This window comes from Geotrypetes seraphini, chromosome 14 (assembly GCF_902459505.1).
Source record: "Geotrypetes seraphini chromosome 14, aGeoSer1.1, whole genome shotgun sequence".
Lineage (NCBI taxonomy): Eukaryota > Metazoa > Chordata > Amphibia > Gymnophiona > Dermophiidae > Geotrypetes > Geotrypetes seraphini.
The window spans coordinates 32416249-32434245 of record NC_047097.1 but is presented as its reverse complement, the minus strand read 5'-3'; the positions used below and the strand labels follow the sequence as shown (position 1 = coordinate 32434245).

General features: G+C 46.1%; 1 protein-coding gene across 1 annotated transcript in view; it reads left to right on the top strand.

The window, feature by feature from the left end:
• FES (FES proto-oncogene, tyrosine kinase) overlaps positions 1-17997 on the top strand; it is an 85119-nt gene that overhangs the window by 47039 nt on the left and 20083 nt on the right. Inside the window, exons 11-13 of the mRNA XM_033920466.1 lie at positions 8572-8781; positions 12297-12419; positions 17062-17115. Coding sequence (XP_033776357.1) covers positions 8572-8781; positions 12297-12419; positions 17062-17115 — 387 coding nt within the window. The remainder of the gene's footprint in view (positions 1-8571; positions 8782-12296; positions 12420-17061; positions 17116-17997) is intronic.

Below are 17997 nucleotides of genomic sequence, written 5' to 3'. Positions count from 1 at the left end.
TCTTGTAGGCTGCGTGCCGGTGCCAGACGGGGGGTTAGGTTTGAAGTTGTTCTCGCGAGGGGGGGGGGGGCAGTTCGCTTGGGGGCTTGTGTGAGTGGAGGGGGAGCGATGCCGGTTATCGGAGGGGAGGGGGTGTTCGCAAATCGAATCAACACTCGGTTTGCGAGACAAGATTTGCGAGAATGTTTTGCTCATCTTGCAAAACACTCGCAAACTGGATTACTTGCAAACCGAGGTTTGACTGTATGTCAAAAAGCAGCAGTCCCAACACAGACCCCTGGGGAACCCCACTATTTAATAATAATCAAAAATGAAACAAAGTCTCCCACAGCAAAAGTTAATCAAACACAATATCAAAAAGCAGCTGTGAACGTACAAAAGCAGAACCAAACATCACAAATTGCATTCACAAAGGAGGAAAAGCCGAGGAACCCCATTGGGGAGGAAACCCTTCTCTGGCTAACCCCACTATTTACAAAACCACTCTCTGTTTTCTGTCTTTCAACCAGTTCTTAATCCATAAAAGGCATTACCTCCTATCCCATGACTTTCTAATTTCCTCAGAAGTCTTTCATGAGGTACCTTATCAAATGCCTTTTGAAAATCCAAATACACAATATCAACCGTGTTCATTCACCCCTTCAAAGAAATGCAGTAGTTCGGTGAGGCAAGCTTTCCCTTGACTAAAACCATGTTGGCTTCCTCTCATTAATCCATACTTACGGATATGTTCTGTTATTTTGTTCTTTATAATAGGCTCTACCATTTTGCCTGGCATTGACGTCAGACTCCCCAGTCTATAATTTCCTGGATCACTTCTGGAACCCTTTTTAAAAATTAGTATCATGTTGGCCACCTTCCAGTCTTCCGGTACTATGCATGATTTTAAAAATAAATTTTTAACAATAGCTCTGCAGTTTTCAGTTCTATCAGCACTCTGGGATGTTTACCATCTGGTCCAGGCAATTTACTACTGTTCAATTTGTCAAATCAATCCATTATATCTTCTAGTGTTACAGAGATTTATTTCAGTTTTTCTGGTTGATCAGCATTGAATACCATTTCTGGCATCAGTATCTCCCCTACATCTTCCGGTACACTGCTCCAACACTCATAGGAACTCTATGAGTGTCGGAGCAGCGCACAGCATTCAGTGCGCGGCTGTTACGGTTTTGTAAAAAGGGGGGGGGTGTTAATATTTCTGCTATGGCCTTGTCTTCCCTGAGAGTCCCTTTTACCCCTTGGTCATCTAGCAGTCCAACTGATTCTGTTCCTGGCTCTTTGCTTTTAATATACCTATAAAAGTTATTACTATTTGTTTTTGCTTCCAGCGCAATCTTCTTTTCAAGGTCTCACTTTGCCTTAAAAACTGACACCAGGCCTGTAGCCACATTTCTGGTAAAAATTTGCTGTAGAGCTTATTTGCTTATGTAACAAACTTTTGCCAAAAACAGGCACCAATCCATGGGAAATTTCATGGTTAGTACATTTATTTCATTTATAACCCGCCTATTAACTGTGCAAGGAAGAAAATAACATATAATAAAAAACCCAAAAACATAACGAGGAGAATAAAACATATTGCAAATCATGTAAAAATTGGCCCCCTAGAGCTGACTGAATAATTTCTTCTTGAAATATGAAATTGCAAAGCACATTGAGAGCTAGTTAGGGTGAAAGGCATTATGGGCCAGTTTCTATAAACAGTTGTCAATTAACCTCTCAGTACTGCTTGTAGATTCATACCTAAGTGGTGCCATTGAGGTAGGTGCCGGTACATTAGGCCAGGTTTTACCGACACATAACTTGGATGCCTCGTGATGCCTAAGTCAACCATGCCTACTTTTCAGGTGCCACTCCGAGTTCCATATGGAAATCTTAATTGTTTAATTTAAAAAAAAAAAAAAAAAGTTTATCAATTTCATCGGCATGGCCAATACCCCATTATTTAAGCTGATTAACATAATTTGGGTTGTGCGTGGATTATAGTTAGGCATTCACAATCAGGGCTCCTAGCAACACAGAGGTGCTGTTTATAGAATCTGGCCCCAGTGGCATAGTAAGGGGGGGCAGGGCAGACCGGTCCAGGCGCCATCTTGGTGGGAGCACCTGCACCTTTCCGCCCTCCCATGCCATGCTCGTACCCTTCCTTATCCCAGGACAAGCAGGCATGATATTCTCACATGTGGGTGACGTCATCTACGGAGCCCCGGCGCGGACAGCTTTTCAAGCAAACTTGATTGAAGTTTCAAGTTTGCACACTGCACCACGCATGTGCATGCCTTCTCGCCCACTAGAGGGCGCATCCCACCTCGTGGTCCTCAGTTCAATTTTTTCCGCGGAGCAAGAAAGCCCTGTGGATCTGAGCTCCAGTGTTTTTGCCTTCTAGCTGCCGCGTTTAGTTTGTTTTTCCATCGAATTAGTTCGCGGTGCTGTTTTTCTTTTCGGTTCTTTTCAAAAAAAAAAAAGTATTTCGTTTTTCGTCTGGCTCCGGGGGCTCCCGGAAGCCGTGGCCGCGGGACGTCGGTACGTTCCCGGCCTTCTTCTTTTTCTTCGTGGATGTCCCGTCCTGTTACGGGATTCAAAAAGTGCAGCCGGTGTGAGAGGTTGCTTTCCATCACTGACCCTCACCGGTGGTGCATTGTCTGTCTTGGGCCCGAACATCCGACAGAGTCGTGCGATCGCTGTGCTACCTTCCAAAACAGGGCCCTCCGTCGCCGCAAGGCCAGAATGGCGGAATTGTTCGCCGTCGACGCGCCGCCTAAGGCCTCGACGTCGGCTTCGGCCCCGGCCTTGACCTCGGCCTCGGCGTCCTCGGGGGCGTCGTCCGTGAAGCAAGCTTCGGGTAAGTCCTCTGTTCCATCCCCTTCAGCAAAGAAGCCATCCTCGAGTCAGGCCAAGGCGGGTGGGTCGACCCCGGCCCCGCATCGGACCTCGACTCCGCACACCCCGAGGGAATACTCGAGACCGAGGTCGCCCTCCAGGGAGTGTGCCCCGGACCCGGAACTCCCCACCTTCGTGGGGATTCCGGCCTTCCAGGATCTCCTCCGAGCTCTGATCTCATCGGAGCTGTCGGGAGCCCTGGAAGTGTTGCAACGTGTTGCGGTTCCGGCGGCCTCGACCTCGGCGCCTTCGGTCTCGGAGGCCCCAGCCTCGGCTCCCTCGACCACGGGAGCCCCGGCCTCGGCGACCTTGGTCTCGGGTACTGTGGCCCCGTTCACCTCGGTCTCGGCCCCGCCCCGGACCTCGACCTCGGGGGAACCCCCTGAGCGGAGTGTAAGGCCCAAAGAAAAGTTGCGCAGAGTGCGCCGTCTTTCCTCCTCTTCCTCCGGGTCTTCCAGGCACGCCTCGCCCTCGACGCGACCTCGGACGGGGCGTCGATCGAGGAAGTCTAAGCGGCCCCGAGGCTCGCCTCGGCGCGACCGTTCCTCGTCGTTCGGGGGCGAGGCGCTGCAGGTGTCGGAGTTGCGCCTCGACAACCCGAGGCTCCTCCGCTCACCTCGTGGGAAGTCTTCCCGGGCCGCCTCGCCGAGGAAACGGGAGAGTGTCCCACGAACCCCGGGGTCCTCACCCAAGGGTTCTGCGAGGAGGACAACTTCCCCTTCCCCCTCGAGGGCCCTCGAGAGGGGATCCTGGGACTCGGGATCTGTTAGGGATCCTCATTATTCCCATGAGGCCTCCCCCCTCTCCTCGGTGGGGCGGTCGAGAACCCCGTCTCCCCAGGCTAGGCCGTCCTCGTTTTCATCCTTCGTTCAGGACATGGCCCAAGCCCTGGGGATTGACCTGATGGTAAGTTCTCGGTATTCCAAAGAATTTTTGGAGGAACAGGACCTCCCCACTCCTCCTAGAGAGGTGCCTAGACTCCCTCTCAACAGTGTCCTTTTGCAGACCTGGCTGAAGAACTTGTCAAACCCTCTTACAGTCACGTCTGTACCTTCAAAAATGGAATCGAAGTATAGGACGATTCCTCCTAAAGGGTTCGATAAGGCGCAGCTCTCACACCAGTCTCTTCTGGTGGAGTCTGCTCTAAAAAAAATCACAGCCCTCACGGGTTTCTGCGGCGGTTCCACCAGGCAGGGAGGGGCGGACCCTGGACAAGTTTGGCCGTCGCCTCTATTCAAATTCCCTGATGGCCACCAGGGTTCTAAATTACGCCTTCACCTTTTCCTCCTATTTGCGTGGTATGGTGAAGGACCTCCCTCAATATCGAAACTCGTTACCGGACTCCCAAAGAGCAGGATTCGATAAGTTTATGTCCAACCTGTCCCAATTGCGGTTGTACCTATTCCATGCAGTGTACGACGCCTTTGAGCTGGTTTCGAGGGTGTCGGCCCTCGCAGTGGCCATGCGCCGCTTGGCCTGGCTTCGCACCCTCGACATGGACCCAAACCTGCAGGAACGCCTTGCAGACTTGCCTTGTGTGGGGTCCGAGTTATTTGACGAGTCATTGGATGCGGCGACCAAGCGCTTGTCGGAGCAGGAGCGCTCTCTAGCATCCCTGGTCCGCCCCAAACCTAGGCCCCCGCCGCAGAAACCCTTTCGGCCTCCGCCGCGCCGATACCCTCAGAAGTCGACCCCGGCTTTCTCGAGACCGCCTCCGAGACGTCCGTCTCAGCGAGGCAGAGGGGGACAAACCCAAGCCCCGGCGCAGGGCCCTTCTAAGCCCGCGCCTTCCTTTTGACGGGCTGAGCGGACGGGGCGGGTTCCCCTCCGCACTTTCACAGGAACCCCTTCCTATCGGGGGCCGTCTTCGGTCCTTCCTGGAGGCATGGACCGGGATTACCTCAGACGCTTGGGTGCTCCGGATCGTCTCCGAGGGCTACTCGCTCAACTTTGTGTCCTCGCCGCCGGACAGTCCCCCAAGTTTAGTCCCCTGCAATCGTTCGCAGCTACCGACCCTTATAACCGAAGCCAAAGCTCTCTTGAAGCTTCGGGCGGTCGAGCCGGTCCCCAAGGACCAGTGGGGTACGGGGTTTTACTCCCGCTACTTTTTAGTTCCAAAAAAGACCGGGGACCTGCGCCCCATACTGGACCTCAGGAAGCTCAACAAATTCCTGGCCCGGGAGAAGTTTCGAATGCTATCTCTCCCGGTTTTGTATCCTCTCTTGGAGGAAGGGGACTGGATGTGCTCCCTCGACCTGAAGGAAGCATACACCCATGTTCCGGTGCACCCCGCCTGCCGAAGATTCTTACGATTCCAGGTGGGGGACCTCCACCTCCAGTACAGGGTACTGCCCTTCGGCCTGGCCGCGTCCCCACGAGTATTCACGAAGTGCATGGTGGTGGTTGCAGCAGCCCTGAGGTCACGTGGACTCCATGTGTTCCCTTACCTGGACGATTGGCTCATCAAAGCCCCGACCAGGGAGGGGGTTATCTCAGCGACCCGACAGTCTATTGCCTTCCTGCAAACTCTCGGGTTCGAGATAAACTTTCCAAAGTCTCAGTTGAGGCCGTCTCAGTCTCTTCAATTCATAGGTGCGGTGCTGGACACGGTGCGCCTGCGCTCCTACCTGCCGACCCAGCGGTTGGAAGCCTTGGTACGGATGAGCCGCCAGGTCTCTCAACTATCGAGGGTGTCGGCCAAGCACATGATGATGCTGCTGGGCCATATGGCCTCAACGGTACATGTCACGCCGTTTGCGAGGCTACATCTGAGGATCCCTCAGTGGACCCTCGCGTCCCAGTGGCGTCAGGAGTGCGACCCGGTGTCTCGCCTCATTTCGGTGACTCCGCTTTTGCGGAAATCGCTGCGTTGGTGGACAGACTCTTCAAATCTGTCCATGGGGCTACTGTTCCGCACTCCGCCTTTTCGCAAGGTCCTGACCACGGACTCCTCGGAGTATGCGTGGGGAGCCCATCTCGACGGTCTTCGCACGCAGGGCCTGTGGTCGGCAGAAGACCGTCGCTGTCATATCAACGTGCTGGAGCTGCGGGCCATCTTCCTAGCACTTCGAACCTTCGTTCACATATTGCAGGACCAGGTAGTCCTCGTCCGCACGGACAACCAGGTGGCAATGTACTATGTGAACAAGCAGGGGGGAACGGGGTCTTGGCCCCTCTGTTCCGAGGCTCTCCGCCTGTGGGAGTGGGCGGCCTCCCGGAACATCTTCCTCCGGGCGGTCTACATCCAAGGAGAACGGAATTGCCTGGCGGACAAACTCAGTCGACTTCTGCAACCGCACGAGTGGAGCCTACACTCAGCAGTTCTGCGCGAGGTTTTCGCTCGCTGGGGAACGCCACAGGTGGATCTGTTTGCCTCTCCGGAGACACACAAACTACCACTATATTGTTCTCGGATGTACTCGCGGGACCGTCTGGAAGCGGATGCCTTCCTACTAGACTGGGAAGGGAGGTTCCTGTATGCATTCCCTCCGTTCCCTCTGATCATGCGAACGTTGGTACACCTAAAATCGTCCACGGCCACGATGATTCTCATAGCACCTCGGTGGCCGCGTCAGCACTGGTTCTCCCTGCTGCTCCAGCTCAGTGCCAGGGAGCCTCTTCCCCTGCCTGTCTCTCCTTCTCTGCTGTCTCAGAGTCAAGGATCCATGTTACATCCCAATCTGCAGTCATTGCACCTGACAGCTTGGTTTCTTGTTCCCTGACTCCTCCGGACCTGTCTCAATCGGTGAGGGAGGTGTTGGAAGCCTCCCGCAAGATCTCGACGAGGCTTTGCTATGCGCAGAAATGGACCAGGTTTTCCACCTGGTGTTCGTCTTTTCACCTGGATCCGGTATCAGTTCCGGTATCCTCGGTTTTGGACTATTTATTTCATTTGTCGCGCTCTGGCTTGAAAACCACTTCGGTGCGGGTTCATCTCAGTGCGATTTCTGCTTTCCACCAACCTCTGGAGGGACGCCCTCTGTCACTCCATCCCTTGGTGACACGCTTCATGAAAGGGTTACTCAGGGTTTGCCCCCCTCTTAAGCCTCCGTCTGTCGTGTGGAATTTGAATGTAGTTCTGGCTCAACTGATGAAACCCCCTTTTGAGCCACTCAGCAAGTCCCTCTTGAAATTTCTGACTTGGAAGGCTGTGTTTCTGATTGCCCTCACCTCCGCCAGGCGGATTGGGGAGTTGCAAGCCTTGGTTGCGGACCCTCCTTTCACTGTCTTTCATCACGACAAGGTGGTTCTCCGCACCCATCCTAAGTTTTTACCTAAAGTTGTTTCTGACTTCCACCTCAATCAGTCCATTGTCCTTCCTGTGTTCTTCCCGAAGCCCCACTCCCATCCTGGCGAGACGGCGCTTCACACGCTTGACTGTAAGAGGGCGTTGGCATATTATCTTCAACGCACCAGGTCTCATCGGAAGGTTCCTCAATTGTTCTTGTCCTTCGATCCCAATCGATTAGGGCATCCAGTTTCCAAGCGCACTCTGTCTAACTGGTTGGCCGCTTGCATTTCCTTTTGCTACGCTCAGGCTGGCCTTCCTCCCCCGGGTCGAGTCACGGGGCACAAGGTCCGAGCAATGGCAGCTTCGATAGCCTTTCTCCGATCCACTCCGATGGAGGACATATGTAAGGCTGCCACTTGGTCTTCGGTTCATACATTCACCTCTCATTACTGTCTGGACACTCTATCCAGGAGTGACGGCCGGTTTGGCCAGTCAGTTTTGCAAAATCTGTTTTCCTAAATTGCCATCCTCCCACCTGCCCTACTTTGGTTAGCTTGGAGGTCACCCACATGTGAGAATATCATGCCTGCTTGTCCTGGGATAAAGCACAGTTACTTACCGTAACAGGTGTTATCCAGGGACAGCAGGCATATATTCTCACAACCCGCCCGCCTCCCCGGGGATGGCTTCCTTGCTAGTTATGGAACTGAGGACCACGAGGTGGGATGCGCCCTCTAGTGGGCGAGAAGGCATGCACATGCGTGGTGCAGTGTGCAAACTTGAAACTTCAATCAAGTTTGCTTGAAAAGCTGTCCGCGCCGGGGCTCCGTAGATGACGTCACCCACATGTGAGAATATATGCCTGCTGTCCCTGGATAACACCTGTTACGGTAAGTAACTGTGCTTTCCCCACCGCCCAGTACCTGTTTTAAATCTTCGCCAGCGCGAGCAACTATTTCCAGGTCGCAGGGCCAGGAAGTGACGTCAGAGAGAAAGCCAGCGTAAGCAGAAGGCTCGCGCTGGCAAAGACTTTAGGAGGTACGAAAGTGGGAAGGGAGAGCACAAGTGTGCTGCGGGGAGGAGGGCACATGGGGGCACCTCCCATCCTCGCTAGGCCACTGTCTGGCCCTATATGACTCCCCATTATGTTTGAATATATCAAATAGAGATGAAATAAATGGTGGTTCCTAACGTAAATGGAATTCTTGGGACCATATTTATCCCCCTTCATCCAATTTAATTTTAAACTTCTACTTTATTTTTTTTATTTTTCTGAATGAAATTCCTGGTAGCCCAGAGTTCAAGAGCCTTTCTCAGATCACTTGTGTGCTAACGTGAGGAACCTGTGGTCTAGTTATGTGCAATGTTTCCTTTCAGTACCCTTTTACTCGTGGTGGTGTAAGCAGTGGGAGGCCTGTTTCTCTCATCTATTTGTTTTCACTCTTTGCACTTTCCAGCTCCCTCCACCTGTGCCTTTGATCCCAGATGTTCAGAAGCCTGTGTGCCAGCAGGACTGGTACCATGGCGCCATCCCTCGCTCAGAAGTCCTAGAGCTGCTGCTAAACAATGGGGAATTCCTTGTTCGAGAGAGCCAGGGCAAGAAAGAACTTGTGCTCTCGGTCTTGTGGGAAGGACAGCCAAGGCATTTTATCATCCAGTGCCAGGATGTGAGTATTTTTTTTTTTTTAAATAATCTTTATTCGTTTTCAATCTTTTAACAAGTGTACAAATATGACCATACATAATATTGAAAACATCACTTGTAAATCTATCAAGAAAAACATAAATTGCATATATAAACCCATAACCCACCCCACTTCCCCATTATTATTAAAATGAGCAAAATAATAAGAACCCTTCCCCCTCTCTATTATTTATGGTGTATAATTCAATAGAAAAACTGGTGTTTAAACATTACAAAAAGATGTCAATGGCTCCCATATTTTAATAAAAGTCTTATAATTTCCATTTTGTACAGCTACTGATCTTTCCACACAGGATGCGAGTATTAGTACAAGCTCAGCAGATCAAAATGTACTGGATCTGCTCACTGCAGTAATGGTGAAACAGTTGAAAAAAAGCCTTTGCTAATACAAGAGATTTGGGCAACTTTATTGCATATTCTTTTATGCCAGAGAAGCAAGTCTGTTAAGCTCACAGACAGTTAGGTTCCTGGTTGTACTTTACAAACTAGTCAGCAACTATTACTGCTGGATCCATTGTAGAGTTGGCAGACAGACAGCTTTTCAAAACCCGCACTTTGAAAAGCTTCCCCCGAAATTGTGTTGTGGCTCTTGAGGATCGATTTGGGGACACCTGGCCTAAAGTAATTCTAGTGTTGTGGTTCCCAAACCAGGTCTTGGAGGTTTTCAGATTATCCACAACGAGTATTCATGAGAGAGAATTGCATTCAGTGGAGGCAGTGCATGCAAATATCTCTCATGAATATTCATTATGACTATTCTCAAAACCTGACTGGCTGGGGTGCCTTCAAGACCATTTTTGGAAACCGTTGTGCTAGTGGTTTCTCTGAAGTTCTTCGGAGCAACATATGGCAGTACCCAAGCCCTACAACAGGTGACCTCTACAAAAGTGTGTGCACATGTTTCCTGGACTCCTGAAGTCACATGATTCTGTCCATAGAGCCCAGCAGAATATTGTGGAGCATTTGGGAACACCAAACAAAAGTACAACAAAAGAGGCAACCGATAGTTACATTTATTCAAAACACTGGATGTGTGAACAGTATAAAAGTCCTAGGTCTTTAAAAAGACTATTAAAAGTCCAAGGTGAATGGGATCCTAGGAAAGTCCCAACCAGGATCCGGGTTTCGGCAAGTGGAGTTGCCTTCCTCAGGGGACAACTAAAATATGAATAAACATAATCATAAAGATACACAAATCTAAAATAAATCATACACACATAAAATTCTGTATATATGAAAAAGCAGGTGAAAGGAGAAATACATATAAACCATAACATCATTGAAAAAGCCAATGGACAGATCTAAAAACCAGGTAGATCTTATATATGTTATTGATATATATCTTATGTGTATATGATGGTTTTTAGATATGTCCATATGTATATATATATATATATATATATATATAAGAAATGCATCATAAAACATTAAAAAGGTAAATGCATCAATAACATATATAAGATCTACCTATATCAAAAGAACAAATGTATCAAATAAATAAAACCATTATAGAAGCCAAAAAATAAATATGAAATAAATATTAAATATATTAAAAAATAGTCAAAAATAAATGCATATAAAAAGGTCATTCAAGAAAAGAGCCTGCCTCCATAAGGTCAGTGTCTAGATGGTAGCTATATAGTTATTAAATTGATCCAACAATTTGCAAATAAGAGACTGATATACCAAATACCAAGCTAGAGTCTAATCAATATATCCCATAAAAAAGCATAAAGAAATCTTTACACATCCAGGGAGGGTGGGTGGATGGGAGGAGGGAAATGTACTTTGAGGAGTTAAATTATTTAGTTATAATATTGAAATCACATCATATGTATTATTGTATTAATAATTAAGATGAGTATAGGAGTAAATGACTGTTTAATGTAATAATTTTATAGTTATTAGTGCGTTCTATGCAGTATTTATGATTTACCAATTGTATTGCATTATCAAAGTTTGAAAATCAATAAAGATTTAAACATCTCAATCATTTAAAAACGTAAATCCAAGAGACCAGTTTACTTATAAAACTGCTTTTGCATACAGATATATCTACAAGGCGAGAAAATCAAATCGGGTCGGCATGTGGGCGTGGTCAAAAACAGAAACTAGATCTCTGTGTTAAAATCAATGTCCAAAAGTAAAAAATAAGCCAATATTAAAGGGAACTCACCTGGTCCATCATTAAAAGGAGGAACTGAGCTAATGAATAATGCAAATAGAAATAAAACTAATCACGCTATACTATGTCGTGTAGAGGTATGGCTAAACCATAAAGAAGCTGCCATGGCTCCTCACTAAGTGGAGATACAAATAATGCAAAAGGTTTTACGTTAGAAAATAATATGAAAAAGGCTAATGTTTCTCAACAAATAATGAATCAACCACACCGTATGAATGTAGATAGCAGCGTCACATGAGATTTCAGATTTTATTAAAAAACCACTATAATCAATCTTGGCATTAAGCCCGTGAGGGTGAAATGTATTCAAATCATCTATCCTGAGGAGGGTCTGATCCATATCAGCACCTCGGAACACCAAACAAAACATGTTGGCTCCGCTTCTCACCCCTCCGTGGGACCGAGAGGTCATCATCCTAAATGTCCTGCTGCCCTGCCCTAGTGCCTGACAGAATGTACAAGGTCCAGGATAGTGTGTGGCAGTCTCACTGACATTTCACCATGTTTTGCAGTAACACCCCTGAAGGAGTGTTGGGTCCAGTCCCCATGCACACGAGAGCCTCTTTATGGAAAATATTTTATTTTATTTTTTCTAAATCTTTATTCATTTTTTAAAACTTACATAAATTAATAAAACATTTAAGATTAAATACATCACTTGAATTTTCTTAATATATTCAGATATATAAGTTTATTCCCTTCCCACCCACCCATTCCATTCATATTTAAACAAAAATATATAAATATAAATACTCTTATTTATAAGTTAAAACCTTCCATATAATTTAGACATCCCACCCTCCCCCTCTCCCCCATTTGCAAATATACTTCCAATAGAAAACGGCATCTATTCATTACAGTAAGCTGTCAGTGGCCCCCAGATCTTTATAAATTTATTATAATTACCTCTTTGTATAGCAGTTATGCTTTCCATTTTATAAATGTGACATAATGAATTCCACCAAAAGGTATAATTTAATCTACTATATTTTTTTCAATTACTTGTTATATGTTGAATGGCGACTCCAGTCATTATCAATAAAAGTTTAATATTACTTGACGAAATTTGGCTCTTTATGGAAAATATTTTATTGATTTTTAATAAAGTTCCTGCAACTTGTACACTGTTTTCTGCAGTCTTTTCTTGAGTTTTGGTCTTACCTGCTCACTGTTTTCGCAGTATCTGTGAAGTCAAATGTACAGAAGACTCTGCTAAACCATGAGTGCACAGCAGTGTCTTTTCTGGCACATTGAAGATAATTTATGACATATCCTCTGTGCCTTTCTTGCAGAACATGTACCGCTTAGAGGGAGAATTATTTCCAACGGTGCCTTTGCTTATTGATCATTTTCTGAAGACTAAGCAGGTTGTCACAAAAAAGAGTGGAATCGTCCTACTGAAACCCATCCCCAAGGTAGCTCCGATATACGCTGCTTTCTCTAGCGCTGTTAATTTGAACTCGTCATAGGGAGAAGATACAAAGGGAAAGAATCTGTGTGGTTAATGACAGGGTTCACTGCATAAATCTTTACTTTTTAAATGTGGGACCATCAAAGTGATAACTTTTGGCGGGATATATTGGTACCTTATGGTAATATATATTAGCAATTAGGTACAAATTGATCATTCCCATATTAGGATATCTTGACGACCATCCAGAAGTTATCGACATGAAGAGAGACAGCAGCTTAAATTTAATGGGAGAGCAACTTTATTCATAAATAACTCTCCTAACTTACGTGATAACTTATTGGCTTAAGGTTAGGCCTGCATATTTAGCACTGCTACTTACACAGCTTAAAACCCCTGGAGAGAGAAACAGAGAAGTCATCCACTTATCTTTTTGCAGAGACTATTCTTAGATCCACTAAAGCTTTCCCTTAACATGTGCATTATCATATCCCGTCACAATTTTCTGTAATCTAGCTCGCTATTGTTCCTGTAAAATGTCGTGTATGATATTGATGCTGAAAACTACTGTGTACGTATCATTATAACCCGTTCTGGGCTCGTGGGGAGGCCGGGCTATAAACTAAATAAATAAAAGTTTATAAAGATGTAAGCCATTAAGCGGCATTGTCCTCAATGACAATTACAGTTAAATTATTTATATTCCGCTATTGCCAGATAACATGCAAAAGAAGTTAGATTAATTGATCTAAGATAGACATAGGATGGAATCAATTTAGGCAAAGAAAGATATTAACCTATTATTAACTACTGAGATCAAATTTCTGAAATGAAAAAGTATTTGAGTTGGCAAAGTTGACCAAACAGAAGCAGTCCCGGAAGTGATGTCGGAGAGAGTGTCAATGCCGACGTGGACAGAAACCTCATGCCGGAGAAGTAAAAAAGGTTCGGGGGAAGGCAAGGGGCGCCCGTGTGGCAAGGAGAGGAGGGGGGGGGGTGCCACGCCCTTAGGAAGACCTCCACTAATAACTGAGAAGAAGAATCAAGAGTATGTTTTAAAATCAAATCATATAAATCATCTCTTGCACATAACCATTTGCCTGGTGGGCAGTCAAAATGAATCCACGTGGAATCCTGAACCTTACCTGCTAATCTCTCTAGCAAAATCCTTATATATCAGATCGATTCCTCCTCCTCTCTTCTGTTTACAAATTGAGAGAAATTTCTATAGGGTCTTTCTTAGGAAAAAGAAACCAATCTCTAATTAACTCAACATTTCGATAAAAAATCGGCAGAAGAACAGTTTCAGGTTCCTGAACTTGGTTATAAATAATCATAGAATAAGAAAGAATTTAAGAGCATCAATGGTATTAGATAAATACCATGTACGATCTATTAGTTGGATTTCTGAGCACGCTGCCAAAACCCTCATCCACACTCTCGTCTGGATGTGCTTCTCACTGGTCTACCTCTACACCGTATCTCTCCACGTCAATCTATTCAGTGGCGTAGGGAAGGAGAGAGAGGTGCCAGGGGTGGTGGTGCCCCTGCCTTCTTCCTCTAGCCCTCTTCCTCTGCTGTCGCGCTAGTGTCAGCTCTTTCTCTGATGTCACTTCCTAGGTATGGGTTCAGGAAGTGACATCAGAGGAAGAGCTGGCACAACAGCAGGTTGGGAGATTCTGCTTGTGCCAGGAGTGTTACAGAAGTATGGGAAAAGGGAAATGGTACATGGGAGTGGGAGGGTGGGAAAGGAGCAGGGAGGGCGGAGAGGAGGACAGGTGCCGGCACTCTCACCAAGATAGAGCCTGGGGCGGATCACACACCCCTTACTACGCCTCATATTCCGCCAGGGTCATTATACCCACACTACTCCTCACTTCACTGGCAAACAGTTCAAACTCCTCTCAATGACCTTCAAGTGTCCTCGCTCTGCAGCTCCTCCGTATCTCTCCTTCTGGGAACTCCGTTCATCGGACAAGTCCCTCCTCTGCCGCCATCGTTTTCATTGCACTTCATCCTACTGACAGGGAAATGTTTCTTTGACTCCTGAAGGCAGAAAGTGTTTGGAGTTTCTCAGCACAGAACCGAACCTACAAGCTATTGATTTATTGATGAAGGCTGATGGTCTGTGCTTGCTTGTACCGTTCTAAGACTGAGGACAGTCCAGTACACGTCCAGCCATCTCCTGACAGCTCAGATTCCCTAAATCTGTGCTTCCCAACTTCTTCAAGCCAAGTACCCCCTAGATCAGGGGTAGGGAACTCCGGTCCTCGAGAGCCGTATTCCAGTCGGGTTTTCAGGATTTCCCCAATGAATATGCATTGAAAGCAGAGCATGCAAATAGATCCCATGCATATTCATTGAGGAAATCCTGAAAACCCGACTGGAATACGGCTCTCGAGGACCGGAGTTCCCTACTCCTGCCCTAGATCGAAAACTGAGCTATGAGTAGCAGAGATTGTAGAAATGGACAATTTATTATTAAACAGTAACTAACTAAGCAGCATATTGAACAAATACAGGTCACTGCAACTGGCATCAGACGTGGCACGATCTGTTATATTTCAGTGTGTAATTCATACAAAGTGAGTGAAAATGAATAATGATGCTTAGAAGAGGAGAAATGGAGGATTTCCACAAAAGATACCATTAGTGATAGGCAGTTTTGCTCACATTCAAATTCCACTCTGTCCTCCTCTCTCCCAGAGAGCTTGTTGATTTTGCTGTCTCAGAAGATTGCCAGTTACAAGATTAATGGGCTCTTCTTGCAAAATGTCCAAAGCCCTGCCTGATGTTCTAACAAACTATATTCAAAAGTAAGACCGATACACAAACTATTTACAAGCTTCCCAAATCATAACCTGAGGTATGATAAAAAAAGCAGTGTAAATATTATACCGGGTTCTAAAACTTTTTTCTACTTTTGTTGTCTGAGCATGTTGTTTTCCATTCGTTTTGATTGCAGTCTCTCGTTGGTTTTGCTCAATTTTTTTTTAACATATTTTCTCTCTCCATGTCCACCCTCCATTTTTCCTCTGCATCCCCCCACCTATCCTGTCCAGCATTTAACCTCTGTGTCCTTGTCCCTTTTACCCCTGTGATCTCCATTCAGCAGATGCCCTCCAGACACAGACTCGAGCTCAACACTTTTCAGAATCCAAACTGCCAAGTCCAGGTAAATCCAGACACCTGGTAACCCTAACTAGATCCCTAGCAAACCAATAAAACATCCCATTCTCTCTCATACAGCCCCCAAGTACCAGTTAACTGATTCTTCAAATATTAATTACTAGTCTTATAGCCCGTTACATTAATGGGTGCTAGAATATATGTATGTGTGTCTTTCTTTAATTTTTTTTCTCTCTCTCTCTCTCTCTCTCTCTTTAGCTGCTTTCTGTATTTCTGTCTTTCTTTATTTTTGTCTTTTTTTTTCCCTTGGCTGTCCACCACCACCCCTTGCCTGCTCCCCCTGTCCATTCTCCCTTCCTTTTACCTCCCCTGTGTCCTCCACCACCCCTTCTCTGCTCCCCTTATCCAGCAGCGCACCCACATTCTATTGCCTTGCCTGGTGGTGGAAATCAAAATATCAGAAGGTCTATGAGCCAAAATACCAAAGCCACCCGTGAAAACTGTTTCTTCATAGGTAGCACACTACATTGGCTCAGTACCACACTACATTGGCTGTGCTACGAATTCTCATCCCATACTGAGCCTGCAGTTGTGCACCATGTGATGTAATGTGAGAATGAAAGTAGCTAGAAATATCATCCATGTCTTACCATCACTCGGTTGAGCAATGTGATTCATTATGTAATACCTTGATTATCAATTCCTACCAAGCAAACCATAGACACGTAAAAGTAAATACCTTTAAATCTATTTATAGATTATGCCTTGACCGAGAAGGGCCGCAGCGGCCTGTAGGCGCCTCAAGCCACCGCGGTCTCCTCCCAGCAGCCGCCGCTCCGCACCGCCTTTGCCTTAGCGCGCATGCGCACTCAGTGCCGAGGCCGGAGCTCGCGGGATGGTGGGGAATCCGGGGTTACGCGGAGCAGCAACGGCAGAAGACATTGCCGGGTTCGGACATGGACCTTGTGCCGCCCTGGCCGGCTGCTCATTTCGCTCGAGGAGGCGATCGGCAGCTGGCTGGGGCGATGGTAAGCCCGATGCATGGTAAGCGCGCATGCGCACTCTTGTCATCGCGACGGATCAGGGAACACGACTTTAGAGTGCACATGCACGCTTACCATTTTATTATATATGATTATTTATTTTAGGTACTTAAACATTTTCTCTAACTGTCCCAGTGGGCTCACAATGCTATCATATAATGAATATAGTTTCAAAGATATTACAGTATGAGCAATAGAACAGTCCGGAATGTTATGCTCCATCCCTTCCCTTCCACACAGCCTGCAGAGGAGGGGAGGGTGGGAGCCTGGAGCAGAGGACAGAACAGGCTTCTCCTGTTGATCTTGCGTCCTGGTCTGTAGGTCTCTTCCCCTAGCCTCAGAGTTCCACTTCCTTTTTTTTTTTAAACAAATTTTTATTGAATTTTTGAAACACACGCCAATACAACAGCACAGCTAGAGGCCTTTTTGTCTACTAAAGTAATTCTAATGAATAACATTATCTTTCTTTCACAGGACAAGTGGGTCCTGGAACATGAAGATGTAATACTGGGAGAACGGATTGGAAGAGTAAGTTGTCACCGTGTTGAATTCTCAATAATGAGCAAACAAACCTCAGTGAATCAGGCTTTAAAAGGGAAGGAAGAAGCTCTACATTACAGAGGAACTGAATTTGCAGTTATTGCAAGTTCTCTTCTTCTGTAATGTAGGGTTGCTACACTGAAAAGGTGACTAGATTGAAATGTATTTCTTTGAAAATATTTATAACCTACCAGATCCATTGTATTCTTGGCAGCTTACAATAAAAAAAGATAGCACTAGAACAATGCAAAACAACAGAAAATTAGACCGAAAAGGACTGTAAAAAGACGCTTTAACGCGGAAACATATACAAGGTGCCCACAAAAACACTCCTTGATTTTAAATGGTTATAAAATCAAAACTTATTGGAATATGTTTATAAATAAGATGACAGCAAATACAAGTCCCAAAAAGCACAGTTAGCAAGATCTTATACAATCGCTTGCACTTTCACCCTTATAAGCAGCAATTAGTGCAGAAGTTACAACCTTCAGACAATGCAAAATGACTAGGTTTTCCTTAAATTGCCCCCCGAGATCACCGGACGTTACTGTTTGTGACTTTTTCCTTTGGGGGTATGTACCTCCACTACCCGCAACTATGGATGATCTGCAGGAACGCATCACCAAAGCTATAAACGCAATCACACCAGATATGCTTCGGAGAGTCTGGTCCGAGCTCGATTATCGCATCGATGTTTGCTGAGTAACAGGTAGGGTACACATTGAGTGTATGTAATCAACAGATACCACATGAAACTTTATGAGTTGATGAATTTGTAGCCTCAAAGGTGAAAGAATATTTCAATCAATTTTGGTTTTGTAACCATTTAAAATCCTGTATAATCCTGAAGCTCTTGTAGCATTTCAC